Source organism: Cnephaeus nilssonii (assembly GCF_951640355.1).
Source record: "Cnephaeus nilssonii genome assembly, chromosome: 13".
Taxonomy (NCBI): domain Eukaryota; kingdom Metazoa; phylum Chordata; class Mammalia; order Chiroptera; family Vespertilionidae; genus Cnephaeus; species Cnephaeus nilssonii.
In genome coordinates this window covers 25,725,914-25,744,870 of record NC_137084.1, presented here as the reverse complement: position 1 = coordinate 25,744,870, position 18,957 = coordinate 25,725,914, and the positions used below count along the sequence as shown (strand labels likewise).

At 38.0% G+C, this 18,957-nt stretch overlaps 1 protein-coding gene across 1 annotated transcript; it reads left to right on the top strand.

Moving 5' to 3' along the window:
- Nucleotides 1-12,823: 12,823 nt before the first annotated feature.
- LOC307109967 (heat shock transcription factor, Y-linked-like) lies at nt 12,824-13,868 on the top strand (the record flags this gene model as incomplete). The annotated part of the gene is made up of 2 exons (XM_079788967.1): nt 12,824-13,336; nt 13,764-13,868. 2 exons carry the CDS (start codon nt 12,824-12,826, stop codon nt 13,866-13,868), a joined length of 618 nt encoding a protein of 205 aa, XP_079645093.1.
- Nucleotides 13,869-18,957: the final 5,089 nt, after the last annotated feature.

The following is an 18,957-nucleotide window of genomic DNA, read 5'->3' as shown; positions in this document are numbered from 1 at the left end:
TTCCATCTGAATGTTTTGTACTTATTTTTCTTCCTATATTGCATTGGCTAGGAATTCCAATACAATAATTTAAGAAATTGTCATAAGAAACCACTTTCTAGCTTATTTTGGTTAATTATTTTTGTAGATGTCCATTATCATGTTGGATAAGTTTATTTTCATAAATAACTGGCTTGACATTTATTTTCATAAATTGGTGTTAACTTTTATCAAATGCTGTTTTTACATCTATCTTTTGATATATTACATCAAGAGGGTCATACTATTTTTCTACATCAATCTGTTAAGATAATGGTGCTGATTTCCATTAATTGTTATTCATATATTAAAATAACATTGCATTTCAGGAATAAATGTGATCTGGGCTTGCTAGAATATTATTTTTATATGTTTATATATTTAATTTGCTAAATTTTTTAAAGACACATTTGGTCTATATTTATGAGGATTATTGGCCTGCAGTTTTCTTTTCTTGTAATGCCTTTTTCCAGTCTTATATTAAGGTAATGGCTATCACATACAATGGGGTGGGAATTATTCAACTCAGTTCATTTTCTGAGATGTTTTATAAGAATTAATATACTTTATTCATAAAAATTTCATAAATTTACCATTGGAACCTTTTTTATCTAGAATTTGCTTTATGAAAAGGTTTCAAATTATAAATTCAGTGTGTGTGATAAATATAGGTGAATGTAGACATCAATTTATCTTTTGAATTGTTTTAAAATTTCTCTCATTCACTAATTTTCTGTTTTATTTAAGTTGTCACATTTGTTATAACATTGTGTTATTATCCTTTTTGTTTCTCTGTGATATACAGTGATATTTTCTTCTCTTTTTCAAACTTCAAAAAGATGTATAATAGGTTAATATTTTTCCACAGGTTAGGCAATTTGTTTTTATAGACTCTTTATGCCTAAATTTGGACAATTTCTATTACTATGTTTTGATGTCACTGACCATTTCTTCTATGATACCTATTCTGCTGATCAGTTCATGCATTTGATTTTACATTTGAGGAATTCTAATTTTCAGCTTTGGAGTAGCATTTTTTTAAATAAATATTTTATTTATCTCTTACTTTTCCAACTTTTTCATTACATTGTTGAGAATATTATTACTTATATATTTAAACTAGTGGCCTGGTGCATGAATTCGTGCACATTGAAAGGAAATTAATTAGGAGAAATATTTTATTTTATTTATTTATTTATTTATTTTTTAATATATTTTATTGATTTTTTACAGAGAGGAAGGGAGAGAGATAGAGAGCTAGAAACATCGATGAGAGAGAAACATTGACCAGCTGCCTCCTGCACACCCCCTACCGGGGATGTGCCCGCAACCAATGTACATGCCCTTGACCGGAATCGAACCTGGTACCTTTCAGTCCGCAGACCGACGCTCTATCCACCGAGCCAAACCAGTTTTGGCTAGGAGAAATATTTTAATATGGCTATTTGCCCTTTCTCTGTAATAGAAGTGTCAGAGATGAAAGAAAATTAGTAAAATGTATATGAAAATAATATATAAATTGACTAATATATAAACAATAACAACATAACAACAACAAAGACATATAAAAAACAAAAACATGATATAAAAACAACAAAAACACGATATAAAAACAATATTGATAAAAACAATGACTGATAAATTGATTAAACTTATTCTAACACTGAGGCCAGTGTCAGATGGGGATAAATCAATTCTTGTAATCAGAACATCCTCTTCTCCACAGATCATGTTAATACTTAAGCTTTGATTATGTTAGGTCACAAAATTTTGATAATAAATCTAGTACCATTACAAAGGCCCCATTTACTTTTAAGATTTCTCAGTAGCATGATTATTTACCTACCGTCAATTCCAATTTATGACATGGCATTCCCGAAGGAGTAATACTTTTAAGAAATTTGATGGGAAAATTTTCCTTTTGGGCATCATCCGTTGAATCTAGTATTATTGTTGATTACACTGGAGTCTCTGAGTCTTAATGCAATATCCATTCCCCAGCCTTTTTCACCATGTGAGAAAATAATAGGATACGTCATTGCAACTGATGTAGGAAACAGGATATCTATTTGTTTCATTTTAGTGGCATTCGGATTATTGGGATCTGGTTTACAATGAATGAGCAAGTCCCTTTCAAAAGGAGGTCCTCCGTCTTAGTTTCTGAATATGACAGCAACTTCGGTTACGCAGGTATAATTATATCTACCCGGATCACTATTATGATCATATTTAATCGCCATTGTTACTTCCATGCGACACTGCAGCTTTCTTTCAGCTTCAGAATGTCAACGAAAACAACCAAATTCACGATTGACAGTGACATATTGAAGCACAAGTGTGCAATTGGCACCAGCAAGAGCTTTATATGTATCGCGCATGTGCGAGTCAACTTAGCCTTTTATAGATATAGAACAAACTTGCTTAATTAGACCTGCTTTCTGATGTAGCTAAACTTTTTTACAACATAGCAGTAAATATCAACAAGAAGCACATTATTATTGTAGATCACACAGGGAGAACAAAGGGTAAAATATTTAAATGCAGCAGTTTTTGACTATATTCTGTGCAGTGAGAAAATCTGAAGTCATTTTTAAGATCCACCATTTCTTCTTTTCAGTCGTGTCAAGTTTCTAAGCTTTCTAAATCTCCGTTTTCTAGCGAATGAAAAAAAAAAAAAAAAAAGGATTCCACCAAGACTCCTATCTACTAACTATTCCAGGACTTCTCTAAGGATCAAATGAGATGAGTCACAGGAAAACACTTCACAGACATTTGGTTGCAGTGTAAAGTATTTCCATTTGAGGCTAGTCGTCGCTAGGGAGGGGAAACCAGGTGTTGCTACTTGATGTCATTACCCTGGTGGTCAGACACTTAGTATATTAGCCTTTTATATAGATAGATACCCTTGCCTGAAATTCTGTCACATCTGTCATCCTGACATATTTTTTTGCCTTTGCTCTTGCTATATATTTATATTTCTTCACAAGTCTAGTAATAGTTAATTGGATATTAGATAATGTGGGCTGTACATACATTCACTTTTTATATTTCAAATGAATGTTAAAATAGCACGCTTTGAATATACTTAGGATAGGTTTAGTTCAGAGAGTCAAGTCCAGGTAAATTTTTGGTGATCCAGAGGAGCAGATATTCATTTATCATATTAAAAAAATATAAAAATAGTAACAGAGAAGTTATCCAATATTATTCAAATGATTTCAGTATCAACTAGGGTCATTTGATTTTTTCCCCTTTGAAATTTTCCATAGGTGATTTCCTTTGTGTTAGTGAAGCATTTTACCAATAGTGATCCACAGATTATTATATTAGGAGACAATATTTTAAACAGACAATATAAGTGATCAAAATCTTTGAAAAAATGCTATGATTGGCATCTTCTTAGAGATTCACAAAGCACTTCTTCATATTACAGATTTTGAGAAGTGTTGCTTTAAAGAAGCAACTTGATTAATTTTATTCTCTTAGAGTGACAAATATTATAGTCCCTTATGACCCCAAATAAATGTTGCTCATTCAAAAAAAAAATAGCCTGACATTGTCTAGTAGAATCTAGGGCAGGAAATGTGAAGCCTTTAATAATGCCGAGCAAAATCTAATACACAAAGGCAGGTTGAATTATTGATGAGGATTTTATATGGCTCTTAGAAGAAGTTCACTTGGAATTATGGTATTTATCTCTTACCCTGCACTTAATGAAATTGAACAAGTTGTGTATAGGAAAAATCTTTATTAACATTGGAGAATAAGACATTTTTTCATTGAGCTAGCATTGATTGAACATTTCACACTGGGCTATGTGTGAAAATAAAAAACATGTTACCAAGACTATATCTTTTCACTGAAAAATGTAGGATCCAACAAGCCCTATCACAGCATGGATCAATTTTTTTCTTTTCACCCCAGTCTCCTCACACTATTTATGATCTGTAACCTGACTGATGAAAATTTAACAACTCTTGAACATCCACCATGTCCCAGGGAGTATATATTATTTGATCCTAATAAAAACACAAAAAAGCATACTTTATTATTTGCATTTTACTCTTAGAAACTAAATTCAAATTCAAGTACAATGTAAAGTAGCTGGACCTGAAATATAATCCCAAGTATTAGACAACTCAGGATGCTGTAACAAAATGCTATAGACTGGATGGCTAAAACAACAAAGATTTATTTTCGCACAGTTCTAGGGGCAAGATGTCTCAGAATAAGATCCAGCAGAATTGCATTCTGGTACAAGCTTTCTTTCTGCATGGCAGAGCAGCAGCCTTCTCGCTGTGAGCTCACATGGCCTTTCCTTGGGGTGTGCATGTATTAAGGGAAAAATATATCTTCTTCTAATAAGATTACCAATCATATTGGAGTAGGACTTCACCCTTATGACCTCATATAACGTTAATTCCCTTCTGTAAACCCTATCTCCAATACATTCAGAATGTAGGTTAAGGCTTCAACATATAAAATTTGGGGGAGCACAGTTCAGTACATAGCACCAACCTTATTGTTTTGGGAGTTTTCTATTTTAAAACACTAATAAACACTAAAGATCAGAGACCCAAATTTTCATTACCTAGAATATTGAGGCTGAAGCAATTCTACCAACATGTTAAATAGGCCTGATTATTAAGTAAGTTTTAATAATTGTGAATGTCTAAAATTTTAGCTAAAGATTTGCTTGGCTGAAGATTTATAATAAATACATTTTCATGATTTTTGTATTGTTTTGTTTAAATTTTGTGAAGGTTTATATTACTTTTGGCTAAGTGAGAACTTAGATGAGGTGAACCTAGATACCAATTCGTTTAACAGCCTGACCTTCAGTACTGTACCTGAAACCAAAGACAAAGGATACTTATTTTATTGTGTTCTATTAGTTACATTTCTACTCAAGGAAAATACCTAAAGATTGTTTTTATTAACATAAAATGTTGTTTAAAAATAAACTTAAATAGTAAAGACTTGTGGGAAATATGTCATTTTCAGAGTCTTGGAAGCATACAGGGCTTTAGAAATGCCTGGTCCATTATCTATCTGCCACTCTGCCCACCTCTCCCATGATGTACATTATCAGTTACATAATCTATTCCTCACTTGGTTTTCTCATTTGCAAAATAAAAACTATTGTATAATGTAGTTGCACAGGTGTTTGTTTCTCATATTGGTCACTGAACACCAAGGAAAAACACACTAGGTGTCTTTTCTTCCCAACTTTTCTCATACAACATGGTCTCTAACTGAGGATGATTTCAGTATTCCATTGTCTTCATTACATGCCTTAGACTTTCAGGAGAGTCTTGCCCAAGTAAATGTCTTCATTGTTTACTATAGGAATTTTCCCCAAATTAGGATGGATGCTTTTTTAAAAAGTCCAGCAATTCTCCAATAGAGAGCCTTACCAAGTAGTATGTGACCTAAGGTTCTTCTGAAACTGATATCTCAAAACTCTCACTTTGATGTTTACACTGGTACTAATATTTTGAGAAACAGAAAAGCATAAGCAACTTCACAGAATATCAGCATCAGACAAGGCCATTCTATGACCCTCATGGGTCAGCACAGAATCAGAACAAATTGTAAAGAGTCTGTAAAGAGACACAAGCCTGGGCATTGTCCAAACCACAAAATATCATATATTTCCTTCTTTCAGCTAAAATGAATAACTATGTTTCCTTTACCCAATTACAAACTAAAAATCTCAATCTAGTCTTTCTTCTTCCTAGATAAGATTATTGAGATACTTAATCATACAATTACCCCCACTTACTGAAAGCATCTAATTCAGCTTCCTGAAAACTGTTCATTAGACTCCCACACAAATTACCTGACACAAGTTCAAATCCTATAATAAATGTTTCTAACATCCTCCTACTGACAAGCCCCGTGGTTCCCCGTGGCGTGCAGTCAGCCTGTCTGCTACAAGTAATTAACACAACTTGTACAATTACAGGTTTGTTCTTGCTGTTCTTTGTCTAGAAAGACTTTGGCATTTTATCATGATTCTTATCCAACTTTAATATAATCTAGCTACACTTCCCTGCCTACCCCTTACATTTCAGTCCTCCAGCTCACAACATAAACCCCTATATTGAAAGGCCTCTTAAACCAAATTTCAGATTCTCAATCAATTCAGATCTTACATTTCCAACTCAGAGACACTACAAACCTCTACTGAAGTGGTGTTATCCCTGAAAGCAACAATCTATTTTTGTCTTATATAGTACATGGGTTATGTAGTTTATATTTGATACTATTATGAAGTAGGCATTCTACTAGGCTCATAGTAGAACCAACAGATGTAATTTAAGTATAATAGATTAAAGTATCTTCAGCATTTATTCTTAAAATTTCTGGTGTGTGATTGTTTAGGGCAGTGGTCGGCAAACCGCAGCTCACGAGCCGCGGTTTGCTGCTCTGTTGACTAATGAGTTTGCCGACCACTGGTTTAGGGCAATGTATAGTTTTTGAGGACACAGCTCAAGTTTCTAGAATTTGCTTTTTTCCTCATGGCAGTCTGAGTGAGCTAAATTGTCATGTCATGTGCATTATTTAACCATTCAATGGTTTTCAGTTGCATTTAAAATGCAATCTCATTTCTTAGTTTGGCCTATAAGACCCTAACTGACATGGCACCTGCTTATCTGTCAACTCTAATCTGACACCTTTCGTGAGTTTAGCCCAGTTGGCCTGCTTTTCCTGTCTAATGCATGTAAAATTTAGCCCTACTTTAGGCCTTGGCATTCACTACTTCCTTTACTACTTCCTGACACAAATCTCTTTTTCCTTGGCATTCACTACTTCCTTTACTACTTCCTGATACAAATCTCTTCAAAATTTTGCATGGATCTTCATCATTCAGTAGACTTTCCTGGCTTCTATATAGGTCCACTAAGCAAACATTACTTTGGACATTTTGCTCCATTAACATATCTTGCTACTTATTTCAGTTTTTAAAAAATCTCAAACACATTTATAAAAAATACAAAATTACATCATCAGATTTTTGTATAGTCACAAATTCAGGTAATATGGCAGTTGGATCAAATGTACCAGACCATGCACCCCAAAAAATCAATTAAAGATCAAAGTTAACATTAGTTATGTGCTTTTAATCTTTATTCCATTATGAATTTTTTAAATAAAAAGATACTTTAGAAGCCCTAGCCAGTTTGGCTCAGTGGATAGAGCGTTGGCCTGTGGACTGAGACGTCCCAGGTTTGATTCCTGTCAAGGGCACATGCCCAGATTGTGGGCTTGATCCCCAGTAGGGGGCGTGCAGGAAGTAACCAATAGATGATTCTCTCTCATCATTGATGTTTCTTTCTCTCTCTCTCTTTACCTCCCCTCCTTCCTTTCTGAAATCAATAAAAATATATTTAAAAATTCTTTAGGAAAAATAGACATTTTATATTTTAATCCCTCCTACCCCCCATGATCAGCTTGACTATCACCATGAAAATTTATCTTAGGCCATTTTTTATTAAAGTTAAGAAATTAACAAATCAGATATGATGACATAACTGAAAAGTAGGTGTGGCCAGTTTTTTTTCTTGCTGTGAAAATACAGTTTTATACTATGACTCTAATGTTTTATAAATTTGTGAAGTACCAGTTTGAGCTTCTGAACTATATTGACTGACTTATGTTTTTTCAGGGTTGTCCACGTGATATAACATAAAAATAGAATGAAAATGATGAAAAATGCTGTCCTTCATATAAATCATCTATCTAATAATAGAGTAGTATGCAAATCATCACTCCGCTACACTCACAAGCCACGCCCACCAGCCACGCCCCAGCCACACCCACCATCCAATCTGAGTGAGTATGCAATTAAACTGAAAACATGGCGGCAGCCCCGCCCCCCAGCCTTTCCAGGTCTTGGGAGTTGGAGAAGTCAGGCCCCAGCGCCTGAGGCTGGCTGCAGCCACAGAGACCAAGAAGCCCCCTGCCCCATGATCCCAGGCTGCAGCCAGCCTCAGAAGCCTCAGGTCCGCCCGCCCCATGTCCTGCGGAGACGGAGAAACCGGGCCCCAGCACCTGAGGCTGGCTGCAGCCACGGAGACCAAGAAGCTGCCTGCCCCGTGATCTCAGGCCTCAGCCAGCTGGAGAAGCAGTTCACCCCACGTCCTGGGGGAGACAAGGAACCAGGTGCTGCAGCCCGGGAGATGAAGAAGCCGCCTGCCCTGTGATCCCAGGCTGCAGCCAGCAGCAGAAACCTCAGGTCCGCCTGCCCCACCTCCTGGGGGAGAATTAGAAACCGGGCCTCAGCGCCTGAGGCTGGCTGCGACCTGGGAGATGAAGAAGCCGCCTGCCCCGTGATCCCAAGCCGCAGCCAGCTGGAGAAGCCGCCCTCCCCACGTCCTGGGGGAGACAAGAAACCGGGTGCCAGTACCTGAGGGTGGATGCGATCTGGGAGACGAAGAAGCCGCTTGCCCTATGATCCCAGGCTATAGCCAGCTGGAGAAGCTGCCCACCCCATGTCCACCCGCCCCACGTCCTGGGGGAGATGGAGAAACCGGGCCCCAGTACCTGCAGCTGGCTGCAGCCCGGGAGATGGAGAAGCCGCCCACCCTGCGGTCCTGGGCACCAGTACCTGTGGCTGGCTGTGGCCTGGGAGACAGAGAAGCCACCCACCCTGCGGACCTGGGCACCAGTAACTGTGGCTGGCTGTGGCCTGGGAGACAGAGAAGCCGCTCACCCTGTGGTCCAGATGCCAGCACCTGCAGCTGGCTACAGCATGGTAGATGGAGAATCCGCCCACCCTGCAGTCCTGGGCACCAGCAACTGTGGCTGGCTGTGGCCTGGGAGACAGAGAAGCCGCCCACCCTGCAGTCCTGGGCTCCAGCACTTGCAGCTGCAGCACAGGCGAAGCCCCCTGTCCACCATCCCCAAAGGCTGCAGCCAGCCTGGACTCCTATGGCTGACCAGAGGGAGGGAAGCCCGGATCCTGGGTGCCTGTGGTCAGCTGGAGGAGGGAATCCTGGGTACCAGGTGTGGGCCGAGGCAGAGGTAGTTAGGGGCAATCAAGCCAGCAGGGGAGCAGTTAGGGACAATCACGCTGGTAGGCAGAAGCAGTTAGGGGCAATCAGGCAGGCAGGTGAGCGGTTAGGAGCCAGCAGTTCTGAATTGTGAGAGGGATGTCCAACTGCTGGTTATCCCATGAGGGGTCCCAGATTGGAGAGGGTGCAGGCCAGGCTGAGGGACACACTCCCCGCTGCCCCCGTGCACGAATTTCGTGCACCGGGCCTCTAGTTCTTAATAAAATAGCTTCCATGCTGGACTTCTTGAAGGACATTGATTAGATGGAGAATATAAATACTTTCACCATGGAAATAAAACAATACTCACTGAACTGTTTGCCTATTAGTGTGGTTTGTCTGTTTTAAGACTTGAAAGTTGTGCCATTTTATTGTATAAAATATAAAAAGCTACTAAGGAAGACCAATATTTGATGATTGCATACTAATTCTTCCATCTTTCTTGAATTAAAACAAATTTTTCTCCCCATTTTTTATAATTTGATTCCAGCTCAATCTGTGCGGTTTCAAGTATTTTAGTACACCATGGCCTCTCTTCTCTAAATGCCCATCACAGTATTTTTATGCATTTCACCATACATTCCTGCAGTCATTATCCAAATGTCTTTAAAGTTGTTGTTTTTTTCCAGTTTGATTGCAGGGCAATTTGTGTCTTGTAATTGATTTTTCATCTTCTAACTTCAAAGGGTTTACCATATAAATAACACACTAAATGTGTTGCACATGAAAATGCTCTATTGAAAAGAAGTAAACAATATTAATTCACCCTGTGTGATGGAAACAACATATGATTTCCTCATACTGTTGACAAGTTAAAGATCTATACATGCTTATTTAACGTAAGATTGACTCAACAATAAAACAAACTATTGTGATGCCATATGTATGACTTGCCATGGAACGAAAATCTAGAATAACTGGTATTTGCAAACAAAAACAAAATTTGGTGCCAGAAAATAAAATCCTGCTGTTCTAGGACTACTACTCTTCTGACGTGGGGCAGGTTGTGTGGTGTGTGTATGGATAATATCTCTGAACTTCCTCTGGACTTTCCATTAGATTATGGGTGATGGTAATGTCTTGTACATATTTCACTCACAGAAAATAATATATGAAAATGATAAATATTACTTATATAAATTGCAAAGTACTGTACAAATATGTCAGTTATTAGTGATTTTAACTGGTGTTCCAGAACACATTTCATGAAGATAAAGGATGTTGAGAAGTAAAAGCAAGGAGCGTGTCCAAAATAAAAGCAGCCCCAGGCTTCAAAGTTATGACTTTGTAAAAGGGCAAATAGGACTGTAACTGACAGAGATGGGATATGTGATTTGGAGGTGAAGAATACTTTATGTCTAATGAGCCTCTAGAGTTTATTTTACTTGATGATGACAATGATATGAACCACAATTTTTGAATACTTAATACTGTTTGAAAAACAATTTTAATTGCTTAATATGTATCATTTAATCCTCACAATAAACTGATGAGTAGGTAGTGTTAGTATTAAAATCATCCAGTACAGATGATAAAGGTAACAAACTTTACCATTTTGACAAAATTTATAACAGCAAAGATTCTAATCCAGGCAATCAGATTCCAAAGTCCATGCTCTCAACCACTATACCAGCTTCCTTTTAATTAGTGTTACAAAATGTCTCTTTTCACTCTTTATTTCACCAACTTCCTTTGTGAACTTATGTCTTAAGTATCTCTTGCCAGTAAGATAGACTTGGATTTATTTTTGTCTAATTTAAGCTTGATATCTTCAGTTGGGACTTTATTAAATTTATGGCCATATTTGGAATTATTTCAATCATCTAATTTTATTTATATTTATTCTAAATTTTAATAGTCTATATGTTCCCTTTCCTGACTTTATTTAAAAAAATAAAATTGAGTCTGGCTGGTGTTGCTCATTGGTTGAGCATTGACTCATACACCAAGAGGTCATCAGTTAGATTCCTGTCAGGGCACATGCCTGAGTTGTGGGCTCGATCCAGAGTAGGGGGCATGCAGGAGGCAGCTGATGAAGTTAATGCATAGATAGTTTTGTCTCTCCTCCTTCCCCTTCCTTTCTCTCTAAAATCAATAAAACCATATTAAAAAATAAACTTGAGATACCATATCTAAAGTGGCATTCCCAACATTAAATGCATGGCCTATTGGTTTTTAATCCTATATAATAAAAGCCTAATATGGTAAGTGTGTGGTCGTTCTATTGGCTGTTCAACCAATCAAAGTGTAATATGCTAATGATATGCTAAGGCTGCTCAACCGCTCGCTGTGACATGCACTGCCCACCAGGGGGCAGACACTCTGACTGATAGGTTAGCTTGCTGCTGGAGTCGGCAGATTTGGACTGAGCGAGATGGGCTGGACACACCCTGGAGCCCTCCTGCAGTCCCTCCCCAGTTGCCAACCTCCCATGTCCCTCCCTGGCCCCAATTGTGCACTGGTGGGGTCCCTCAGCCTGGCCTGTGCCCTCTCGTAATCTGGGACCCCTTGGGGGATGTCAGAGAGCCGGTTTCCGCTCGATCCCGCAGGCCAGGCCAAGGGACCCCACTGGTGCATGAATTCGTGCACCAGGCCTCTAGTGTACCTATAAAATTATGTAATTACAACCAAATTAAGACACAGTATATTTATCTGTGCCATGGCTAATTTTCTTTCAACCTGACTGGGCCACAGGGTGTCCAGATAATTGGTAAAATGTTATTCTGTGTGTGTCTGTGAAGGTATTTCTGGATGAGACTGAATTTTGAATTTGTAGACTGTTTAAAGCAGATTTTACTCCCCAGTGTAGGTGGGCCTCATCTAATCAAGGACTGGGTGAGGGAGAATTTGCTCCCTCCTCTCTGCGTATCTTCAAGCTGGGACACCAGTCTTTTCCAGACTTTGAACTCAGACTAGAACTCGCACCATTGGCTCTCCTGATTCTTAGACCTTTGGAGTCAGACTAGAACCATATTATCATCTTTTTTAGGTCTCCAGCTTGCTGATTGCAGAACTTGGGACTTATTGGCCTCCATAATCATGTGAACCAATCCCTTATAGTAAATCTCTCTCTCTCTTTTCTCCTTTATGTTTTCTGCTCACTCTTGCTCTGTATGTATATATATATTCATACATAAATACATAAGGAAAGATATATATGCACATACACATGCATATAGGTGCACATACACATGTATGTATACATGTGTTTACATGTGTACATGTACATATAAGTGTATGTGCGTTAGTGTATATCCTATTGGTTCTGTTTCTCTGTAGAATACTGATTAACACACTTTGGCACTTTTGTTTTGCTGTTTAACTCATTTTTTAATTGTTAATTTACCTGTCATATTACTGGCATCGATTTAGTAAGCATTTGTATGTAGAATGGAGGAAATTACTTTTATTTCAGGAACCAAATAGATTAGTGTATACATGTTTTACTTATTAAAAGATTCCAGAGCAAAGAGATTTTGCTGTTCTCATTTTTTTAGTTCCTGCATAAATAACTGGCCTATATTTAATTTTAATTGAATAAAATGTATCGAGTGAGAAGGCAACCCTGGCGGAATGTTACATTTAATTGCTAGGAGACCAGTCATTTTGAGATGTCACAGAGACTCAGGTTGAGGACCATTGTGATGGTGTGAGCAGTTCACCTGTGTAGGCCTGCCAAGGCAGCCTTTGAAGCCACAGTGTTCAAAATTATGCAGATGTGGAAGGCAGGTGAAGGAAAGTTTGAGATGACCCATGTTTCTTCAGAAATTCAAATTGTTTCTCTTAAAGATGGATCAAATGATTCAGAAACCTCCATTAGATCTGCATTGTGTGATCACACATACCCTGGGGACTTGGAGTTGAGGACTTTGATTGAAGAAAGTGCCTTTCAGGCTTTGTGTGAAGAAACCTTAATAAAAAGTCCGCGTTACTCATTTTGTGCCTCTGAACCAGATGGAGATTATGGTTTTCATTCTATGACCTTTCCCAGAAAACTGTGGAAAATAGTTGAAAGCGATCAATTTAAGTCTATTTGGTGGGATGAGAATGGAACTTCTGTAGTGATTAATGAAGACCTCTTTAAGAAAGAAGTGTTGGAAAGAAAGGCCCCTTTCAGAATATTTAAAACTGATAGTATGAACAGTTTACTTCGCCAGCTTAACCTTTATGGATTTAGTAAAATAAGACAGAATTTTCAAACATCTGCTTCTCTAGCTGACTTCCTGGCAGAAGAGAAAGAAGTCTCTGTTTTAAGCAAGGTACCCAGAAATTTTCAGTTACAACTTACATAGGGAATATATATGTAAGATTTTATTTGTACATCAATATGTTCATATACATAAGCTAAAGTCAGATTTTTAAAATTATATTAAAACTGTTAATTTTTTTTTATAAATCTAAGAGAGTTTGGACATAAACATTCAGGATTATCAGAAATTTTGCTTGTAACATTGAAACTTATCAATGAACTCTATTTAAATAAAGGCCCTGAAACCATTTGAAGTGGTATTCAGTTACTGAAATAATAAGTTAACTTTGAAATATATTACCAGTGTACATGTATTATTTGATGACATTAACTTTGTGTGATAAAACTGAAATTATATTTTATAGACTAGGCTTGTTACATTCTCATCTCTTGGTTTAAAATTACACTAAATAACTTTTCTTTTGGTTTTAGTTCAGCTCTTTCATAATCCTAATTTTAAACGAGGCTGTCCCCAACTTCTAGTAAGAATGAAAAGAAGAATTGGAATTAAAAATGCTTCTCCATCATCTTCATTATTTTGAGAAGTCAACAAGGAGCATTTGGGAGCAGAGGGTCATGTGGCTAACATGCCTCCTTCTAAGTAAACAATATTAATTAACTGTTTTAAAAAATCATGGCTGGAAAGGAAAAAAATAAACTATTTTAAATGATTTGTGAAATAGTCCAGGATGAATCAAATGGTGGCCTAAATAAGGATGGCATAAAAGGATATATACAAATAAAATATAGAAAAGGTAAGTACAGTGTACAAAGTAATTACTTTAGCATTTTCTCAATTACATTACATTCTTTTAGGTATTGTAAAGCTTAAGTACTTATATTGGCAGAGGTTTTCTTTCTTAAAAATACATTTTATCCTTGCATACCCTGACAACCCCAGTAACCATGATCACCATCATATATTTATTGAAATAATAAATAGGACATGATGTAGTAATAGATTTCATTACTGCTAGGAGGTGGTGGTATTTTACAAATATTATAGAGGTATCTTTTTGTTCTGTCCTCAAAGCATTTTGCTTATTTGTGCATTAAAATGTTCACATTTTAAATTTTCTGATGCACATTTGTATTTGCTTTGTGTGCCATCCATATACAGGCTTAATTCTTTATCCTGGCTTCTGATTTCTTTTAGATTCTTTCTGATCCCAGAATCTCAGCATGGATAACAAGGCACTTGAAGATCTTGTATCTGTTTATTTTAGATGTTCTTGTCTTCTCATCCGTTGTCCATCACCTGGTACTGCATTCAGACAAGCTATTCTCAGCCATACAAACTCAATTTCACAACTTTGCCCCTGCGCCCTTTCTGGCATTAGATGACCTTCTCTTCACCTATTAAGGTTACTAATTTCCCATTCTGAAAATAGATATAACCTCTTCCTGATGTTTCCTGTCTGTTTTCTTTCTTCTTTTTTTAAAAAAAATATTATATTTATTGTTGAAAGTATTACAGATGTCCGCGTTCTTCCCCTTATTAACCCTTTCATCCCTGCTCCTGCCCCCTCCCCAGGCCTTCACTACCCTATTGTCTGTATCCATGGGTTATGCATATAAGTTCTTGGTTACTCTATTCCCACCCACCTCACCCCCCTGCCCCTTTACCTCAGAGATTCGTCAGTCTGTTGCATGCTTTCATGTCCCTGGATCTATTTAGTTTGTCAGTTTATTTTGTTCATTACATTGCACATGTAAGTGAGTTCATGTGACATTTGTTTTTCTCTGACTGGCTTATTTTGCTTAGCATAATAATCTTCAGGTCCTTCCATGTTGTCTCAAAGGATAATAGATCCTTCTTTTTTTACAGCTGCATAGTATTCTATTGTGTAAATGGACCACAGTTTTTTTTTATCCAATTATCTACTTACTAGAGGCCCGGCTCAGGAAATTTGTGCACGAGTAGGGTCCCTAGGTCTGGCTGGTGATCAGGGCCGATCTGTAGGGTGACCAGCGGGGCAATTGGGGCGCCCCCACTGGCACCCACCTTGACCAGCCTGGCGCCGCCTGCTTGCCGGCCCCACCCCCTGCCGCCAAGGCTGCCAGTCGCCTCCCTCTGCAGGGTGATGAGCAGGGCAATAAGGGGGGCCCTCTGCTGGCACCTGCCTTGGCTGGTCTGGGGCCTGCAGGCTGGGGGCAGCTCCTGCGATGAGCATCTGCCCCTTGATGGTCAGTGTGCATCATAGCAACCGGTCATTCTGCCGGTCGTTCTGCCATTCGGTTGATTTGCATATTAAGCTTTTATTATATAGGATAGGCACTTGGACTGTTTGCAGATCTTAGCTATTGTAAATAGTGCTGCTATGAACATAGGGGTGCATATATTCTTTCCAATTGGTGTTTCAGGCTTCTTAGGATATATTCCTAAGTGAAATCACTGGGTCAAATGGCAGTTTCATTTTTAATTTTTTGAGGAAATGCCACACTGTTTTACATAGTGGTTTTACCAGTCTGCATTCCCACCAACAGTATATTAGGGTTGCTGCTTTTTCCTTGCTGGCACTTGTTGATGATAGCCATTCTGGCAGGTGTGAGGTGGTCCTGCATTGTCATTTTAATTTGCATATGTTTGATAATTAGTGACTTTGAGCATTTTGTCTCTTGGCAATTTGTGTGACCTCTTTGGAGAAGTGTCTATTCAGTTTTGGAAGCTTATATTTTTTTTAGGAATTTGTCCATGTCCTCTAGGTTGTCCAGCTTTTTGGCAGATAGTTTGTTCATAGTATTTTCTTACAGTCCTTTGTATTTCTGTGGTGTCAGTTGTTACTTCACTGCTTTTGTTTTGATTTGATTTTTTTGGGTCCCCTCTCTTTGCTTCTTGTTGAGTCTGGCTAAAGGTTCATCAATCTTGTTTATCTTTTCAAAGAACCTGCTCTTGGTTTCATTGATCTTTTATATTGTTTTTTAGTCTGTGTCATTTATTTCTGCTCTAATCTTTAGTACTTCTTCCTTCCACTTACTCTGGGCTTTTCTTGTACTCTTTCTAGTTCTTTAAGTTGTAGGGTCAGATAATTTATCAGCAATTTTTCTTGTTTCTTGAGGTAGGCCTGTAGGGCTATGAACTTCCCTCTCAGGACTGCTTTTGCTGTGTCCATAGATATTGGGTTGTTGTGTGTTCATTTATTTCATTCATTTCATTTGTTTCATTCATTTCTATTTTGTCAGGAAGTTTTTGATTTCTTCCTTGATCTCATCAGTAACCCTGGTAACCTGTTTACTGTTTAATAACATGCTATTTAGCCTCCATGTGATTGAATGTTTTTGGTGTTTTTATTGTAGTTGATGTTTAGTCTCATGCCATTGTGATCTGAGAAAATTCTTGATATAATTTCAATCTTCTTGAATTTGTAGAGACTTAGTTTTGTCCTAGTATGGGGTCTATCTTTGTGAATGACCTCTGAGAACTTGAGAAGTATGTATATTCTGTAGATTTGGGGTGAAATATTTTGTAAATGTCAATTCCATCTGAGTTAGTGTGTCATTTAGGATCGCTGTTTCCTTGTTAATTTTTGTTCTGGAATATCTAGCTCTTGAAATCAGTGGGGGTGTAAAAGGCCCCTACTATGACTGCATTGATGATGATCTCTCCCTTAAAGTCCTCCAGAAATTATTTTATATTTGGGTGCTCCTATACTGGGTGCATATATATTGGGTGTTTACCAGAGTTATATTCTCTTGCTGTATCGATCCCTTCAGTATTAGGTAATGTAACCTTCATTGTCTCTTGTTATGGCCTTCATTTTGAAGTCTATTTTGTCAGATCTATTTTCACTAAGTTCCTTATAGTTATCTTTAGGTTATTTGAGCATTCTTATAACCATTACTTTGAACTCTATATCTGATAAATTGCTTGTTTCCATTTCATTTAGCTCTTTTTCTGGAGATTCCACATGTTCTTTCATTTGGGGGTCTGTTTCTTTGTTTGCCTTTTTTTTCTGTTTCTTTGTGTTTGTTTCTCTGTGTTGGAGAAGACTGGTATGTCTTCCAGTCTTGGTGGAGTGACCTTTCTGTGGGACTTAGTAGTGTAGTCTCCTTGATATTCTGAGCTGGGTGATCTAGGAATGACCCTTGTGTGGGTTACTGGGGTTGAATTTGGGTCTTTATTGCTGTTGTTTCTTTTTTGAATGAGCTTAGCCCTCAGGCTTGTTGACTGTGAGTCTCAATCCTGACCACATATGCCAACTTTTATACCTGTGCTGACAGAACAAAACAAGACAAAACCAGATCAAATAAAAACACAAAGGAAAAACAACAGCAAATGGAAAAATAAACATACAAAGAGAAACACCAATAGGCCAGAAATAATAAAAATAACAGCCTCAACCCAAAGACTAAAAAACAAACAAAAACAGATACACACATGTACACACAAGAATACTAGAATACACAAGACTAGAAGAATTAGAGGAGAAAAGAAAAAAAAAACTAAAATAAATAAAAGAAACTATGAAAGCAAAGAATGATGGACTGGAAATAAGTAAATATAAAAGTAAAAGAAAAAAATGAAATAATTTTAAAAAAATAATACTCGATAAAATAAGATATAGAAAGAAAAAAATTGGAAGAGAAAATTTGAATTATAAATAAACACAAAGTAAAGAGAAGGGGAATGAAAAAAATTAGACTAGCCCTAACCGGTTTGGCTCAGTGGATAGAGTGTCAGCCTGCGGACTGAAGGGTCCCAAGTTCAATTCCGGTCAAGGGCATGTACCTTTGTTGCAGGCACATAACAATTAGGGAGTGTGCAGGTGGCAGCTGATCAATGATTCTCTCTCATTGATGTTTCTAACTCTTTATCCCTCTCCTTTCCTCTCTGTAAAAAATCAATAAAATATATTTATAAAAAAGAAAAAAAATAGACTAAAATAAAAGTTAGGAATTAAAGAATACAGGAAAAAAGAGAGCAGAGAGAGAAAGAAAATCTAAACCAAACCAAAAAAAGGAAAAAACAAGAAACACAAACAAACAGTAACAAAAACAGTACCCTTTGGGTCTGCTATTTGTGGAACTCACTGGATTTTACTTTGATGCTGTTTGATCTGGCCCCTTGGTGTGTGGGTCCAGGGCCTCCTGGGCTATTCTTCAGTGCAGGCCCATGTGAGTCCCTGTGTCTGCCTGCCTTGGGCAGCCTGGCTGAAGCCCTGCAGGGTGGGTCCCCAAGTATTCCAGTGGGAGGTGGTGGAGGGGGGCTCTTTAGCCAAGAGGCTGGGTTTCCTTTGGGCTAGCCCCTTGAATATATTTGTTCTGGGCTGCTTCCTTTCCCCCACAAAACAGGTCTGCAGGGTATCTGGTCCTGGTCAGGATGGTTTCAACAGATTTGGGTTGGAGATGGTGCTCATAGCTTGTTCAGAGGGGCAGGCGGGGTATTTCCTAACAATGTCTCAGCTCTGCCTGGTCACTGGCATTCCCTGGTCCCCACTTGTAGCAGTCAGATATTTAAACAAAACAAATAAAGCAAACAAACAGAAACCCGCCCTGCTTGGCTGCCTAATATTTCAGCAGGACTGGCTCTCTTTGGTCTGGGCTTCCGCTCAGGCTCCCACCTGGCCAGATGTCCCCGCACCACCAGGCCCAACTGCTAGGTGCATTTTCGCAGCCCAGAGCCTTTGGAGA